Source organism: Apis dorsata, unplaced genomic scaffold (genome assembly GCF_000469605.1).
Source record: "Apis dorsata unplaced genomic scaffold, Apis dorsata 1.3 scaffold_254, whole genome shotgun sequence".
Taxonomy (NCBI): Eukaryota; Metazoa; Arthropoda; class Insecta; order Hymenoptera; family Apidae; genus Apis; species Apis dorsata.
Genome location: NW_006263532.1, coordinates 469150 through 473649, shown reverse-complemented (window position 1 = coordinate 473649; position 4500 = coordinate 469150). Strand labels below are relative to the sequence as shown.

The 4500-nt window shown below is 28.3% G+C and overlaps 1 protein-coding gene across 1 annotated transcript; it reads right to left on the bottom strand.

Moving 5' to 3' along the window:
* Window positions 1–1550: 1550 nt before the first annotated feature.
* LOC102677434 (venom acid phosphatase Acph-1-like) lies at window positions 1551–4120 on the bottom strand. Its single transcript, XM_006616177.2, has 7 exons — window positions 3901–4120; window positions 3585–3692; window positions 2765–3030; window positions 2540–2696; window positions 2334–2457; window positions 2032–2246; window positions 1551–1935 (listed from the first exon to the last, which is right to left on the bottom strand). Exons 1-7 carry the CDS (start codon window positions 3991–3993, stop codon window positions 1660–1662), a joined length of 1239 nt encoding a protein of 412 aa, XP_006616240.1. The 5' UTR covers window positions 3994–4120; the 3' UTR covers window positions 1551–1659.
* Between the last annotated feature and the right edge of the window lie 380 nt (window positions 4121–4500).

Genomic DNA, 4500 nt, shown 5'->3' with positions numbered 1-4500 from the left:
AGGGATAGAATTGAAAAAAATAAAATACAATGTCTTAAATGTTATTTACAGAAAATATATTTTTAGTAATTGATAAAATAAAACAAATGATACTTGAACTTTCAACAAAACTGCAAAACATTTACAGCATTGCAATCCAATTTGTAAGCTAGTTCGTGCTGTTGAACGTCAAAATATTTCTTAGTTACTGTAGTATTTTCATGAGAAGACGTGCAGTATTACTATGAAAATATTGCTGTGTATATTGCAGTTGCATATGCATTAGTCATTTCTCGTTATGAGTAGTAATTTCAAAATATTTGTTAAGAAAATTCTCTATATTTTCAAATATTTCTCCGGTATTTCATTTGAATTTCTTAAAACTTATATTCAAGTGATAATTATTTATATAATTATTGAATAATTATTTATTTTTTTTATCATTAATTATTTAAAATTGTTATAATATTACAATAGAAATATATAGGTATAAATCTAATTAAATGTTTTATCAAAAAATAATAAAATAATAATAATAATAATAATAGTACATAATTTTAACTATTATATGATTTTCTACATAATTATGTTAATTGTAATCTTAATACAAAAAATCAACCAAGAGGAACAGTACTTTTTAAACAGTCATTCACTATGTACACTCGAGCGATTCAGTTTACCAGTGAAGCTTGTACATGTGTAGATTGTTTTATGTAAATCAACGCGTAGGTTACTTGAAGCGTATTACTGTTTGAACTGAATCGTATATACAAACGTATTCTATACGAATCACTCTTCTGTCTAGGAATTACGTGTTTAGTTATACTCAAAGCCTCGGTGATAATTGACATACATTAGCCGATTTTCATTTCAAATACAAGATTTAAAATATTGTCATTTATTATTATTATTATTATTTTATCTAACTTACGATAAAAATATGATACAATACGAGTAAATTATTATTTATTTCTATTACATAAATAACACATAAAATGTCATAAATATTTTAATTTTAATATTCGTCAATTTCACTTTACATTAACAACAAAGCTTGCATTTCTATTTGCTACTAAAAATATCGTACTAAACTGATAAATATTTTGCTAGATTTACTCTATAAAGGTTCTTGAACTCTTAACCTGGATGGAAATAGGAGAATCAAGCTGTCAACTTGCAAATCGAATCTGTTCTCATTTCGTATCTGCCAAATATTCTACTTCATTCACTTATAGGAATATTGGCATTAGCTCGACTATAATCGGCGAATTGTATTTTTAAATTGCACACTGTTTTAGAATTATCTACATTTATGTTAAATTATGTTTGTGTGCATATATATTGCAAAATATAATTTTTACATCAAGAATTAAAATATTATTGTATATATTATCTAAAATTACTCATATTTTTTTATAATTTCATGCAAACAATATTATACAAATAATATTGATATATCTACTGAAAGCAAAACTGAATGATTACAATTAATAATTCTGACTAAAGAGTATAAAAATAATGCATTGTTTACCTAATACTTTATATTTGTATTTAAATTATTATTCTAATATTTTATGTTATTAATGTTTGATTTGTCAAATAGTTTTGCTATCTATCTAAATTTAAAAAGTGAAAGATTCAATTAATATTTTACAAATAATAATATTAATTATCATAAAATCAATAATAAACATTAATGATATTAAGACGTACAATCGTGAAGAGCAAAGTAGAAAATACATAATACCAGATTTCTCCTGTAATTAAATTCGATGCTGAGGAATTTATTTGTTCATTCTTGGCCATCTTATCTATCTTTTCGTTAGGATGACAATGATATTCATCATCGTTTGGTATTATATCCTTTACGATAGCAAAAAAGTCATATAATGGACATAATTCCGTGCAACCAGGAATCGTTTTATATTTAAGTTGTTCTCCAGTCCAAAATAAAACCTGAGAAACAAGTTTTTCAAGGATGAATTTCATTTCGTATTATTTTAACATATTACTAAACTCAATATTTCGTATTTCACGAATTAAAATATTTACTCGAACGTAATAATTCTTCTTCTTATCGCGCAACGTTTCCAGGATGATAGTAGAACCGTATAAAGGAATAATAGGTTCGTCTAATTCTAAAGCTCTTGCAATTGCAGCAACGTTCATTTCATGGCCCGAGAAAAAGAACGCTTTCCTATCGTATGGTTTTAATCTACCCGTTATATACAACTTGATATCTTCCACCATTTTACGTATTAACAAACCTGAAAAAAAAAAAGAATATATGATTTTCATATATAAAATACTAATTTTAAAAAAATGAGAAATAATATAAATTAATATTCTTATACCTCCGTTCAAACGTTTCAATGTTTTTGTGTATGATCTGAGTTTAAAATGAAGCGCGACTATCTCTTTTAGTAGAGCAGGATAAACTGCCTCGGTCCATTTTGGAAGAGTCAGGTTTTGATTTGTCTGAAAAATATCGTTCAGAACGTCATATTGTTTAAAAATATTCTGTATTTAATATTCGTACGATATGAAAGTAATTTTTCACCTCTTCTTTTAATAAATTATAAAAATGAAGGACATCGGACGTCGTATTGATGATCTTCCCACTTCTCTTGGTCAAGTAATTCATCACATACTTGTATTTATCCAGTAGATTTTGAGCTTCATTAGATTTTGAGAATTCATTATATTCTTCCTTATACCTTAAAATAAGAGGAAGAAAATTTTAATTATGAATATATATCGTAATTTTAATTATGAAAATAATTACTTTGGACAATTATACGGAAACATGAGATTGTCGTGCTTATAGGGTGCAAAGAAGGAGTGCGTCGGAATCCAGGGTAGATCTGGATTCCAGGTTTGCTTCTCAGAGGGTGGGAATAACCCAGCCAAAACTAGCTGCACAGATAGTTGAGTTCTTGGGATGAAAGTCGATCGGGCATAGATCTTCTCTGGCCAATAATCTGGTCCGAAATATTGATTGTAACGTTCACGTAACATTTTTCCAATTTTGTATTCGCGTAATTTACCTTCCTGCATAATTGCATAAAACAATTATCGTTATCTGTGCTTACCGATTGTATCGATAGCATATAATGGCTTCGCAACTAAAAGATAGTTACAATTTGTTACGTTTTTAAAAATATTATTTTTTAACATTATAAAATATTAGCGTGATATTCAAAAGATATATAATAGTCAATATTTAAATTAATATAAATAATACATTTTAGATTTAATAATCAATAATAATCAATTTTACAAGGAAACAGATGGAAATTATTATTATACGTAAAATAAAAAATAAATCAAGCTTGTTCAAATTTTAAAATACCAATCGCAAACATGTTTAATCGTAATCCCAAGGACTTCTCGGAATTCTCAAAATACCTTACAAAACCACACCTTAGCATTGACACGGTACTCGAGATTTAGATCCGTATCAAAGATCTAACTGTGATCTGATGTGATTACGTTGAAATGCATGAGCATGAGATTATAATCAATATTCATACGTTCTAGAATGTATCATATACAATATATGTGATTCATTGTTATTTCAAATATGCATAATATGTTTTACCCACGTTTGTCAAATCTCCATTTCCTATTGGATAGTAAGAATAATCGCGATAAGGATCGTTAGGATAATTTTGAAACTCCTTATGAGGCACCTTCTCGCCATGTCGGAGCACCTTCGAAAAACACATTTTTATTAATATTTCGTCACAATGAGGATAATTTAAAATACGGAATCATAGGAATCACACATCGATGGCTAAATGTTTATTCACTTTCACTTCAAAGTATTTAGGGAATAAGGTTACATCCAGCTCGATGACAACATTTATTCACATACAAATTTCACTGAAAACTTTTATTCGATAAAATAAAATTATTTACCACGTGTAACATTTGTAAATCCAAATCACAATTGATCATGGTCACGGCGAATAATAGAAGGATAAAAAAGATCACTGAACCATTAAGTAACATGTTTTATTTATTTATTTATTTTTTTTTTTTTTGCCACCGATCCGATGAGATATAAGGTACGACAAGTACGTCCGAAATGTGCACACGATCTACGATCTATGAACAGCTATATATTCCTGCTCGTGCTTAACTAAAACAACTGGTGAGTGGGGGTGGATAAGGAACAGGTTTGCAGTTCCCCCGATTTTTATTGTGGCTTCCCCGTTTTTACTCGTTACGTTGATCCTTTTCCTGCTATCAAGTCGCGAGCGTTATGTTCTTCGAAGGCCATTCAAAGAATGGGAAATCCGACAGAGAATGTCCGATCTAAATTGTTGAGGTTCAATATCAATAATTCGAAGTTCTCGAAAAAATCGTGCATTATCTCTAAATAAAAATCACTTTTGATTGCTGAAAATACTTTTATTTAATCATAATTATGATTTTTAAGTCCAATCTTGTATTCGTACAATTATTTATTGCTTAATCCAAGGTTGGAGCTTCAAACAGAAGTGGAGAAAGTAGGTA

Excerpts from the sequence above, each read along its gene's own strand:
- LOC102677434 (XM_006616177.2), bottom strand. The coding sequence starts at position 3,993 with ATGTTACTTAATGGTTCAGTGATCTTTTTTATCCTTCTATTATTCGCC. Across the intron at positions 3,693-3,900 it reads ATTTACAAATGTTACACGTG|GTGCTCCGACATGGCGAGAA; the intron begins GTAAATAATTTT and ends TGTTTTTCGAAG. Across the intron at positions 2,697-2,764 it reads TTTCCGTATAATTGTCCAAA|GTATAAGGAAGAATATAATG; the intron begins GTAATTATTTTC and ends TCTTATTTTAAG.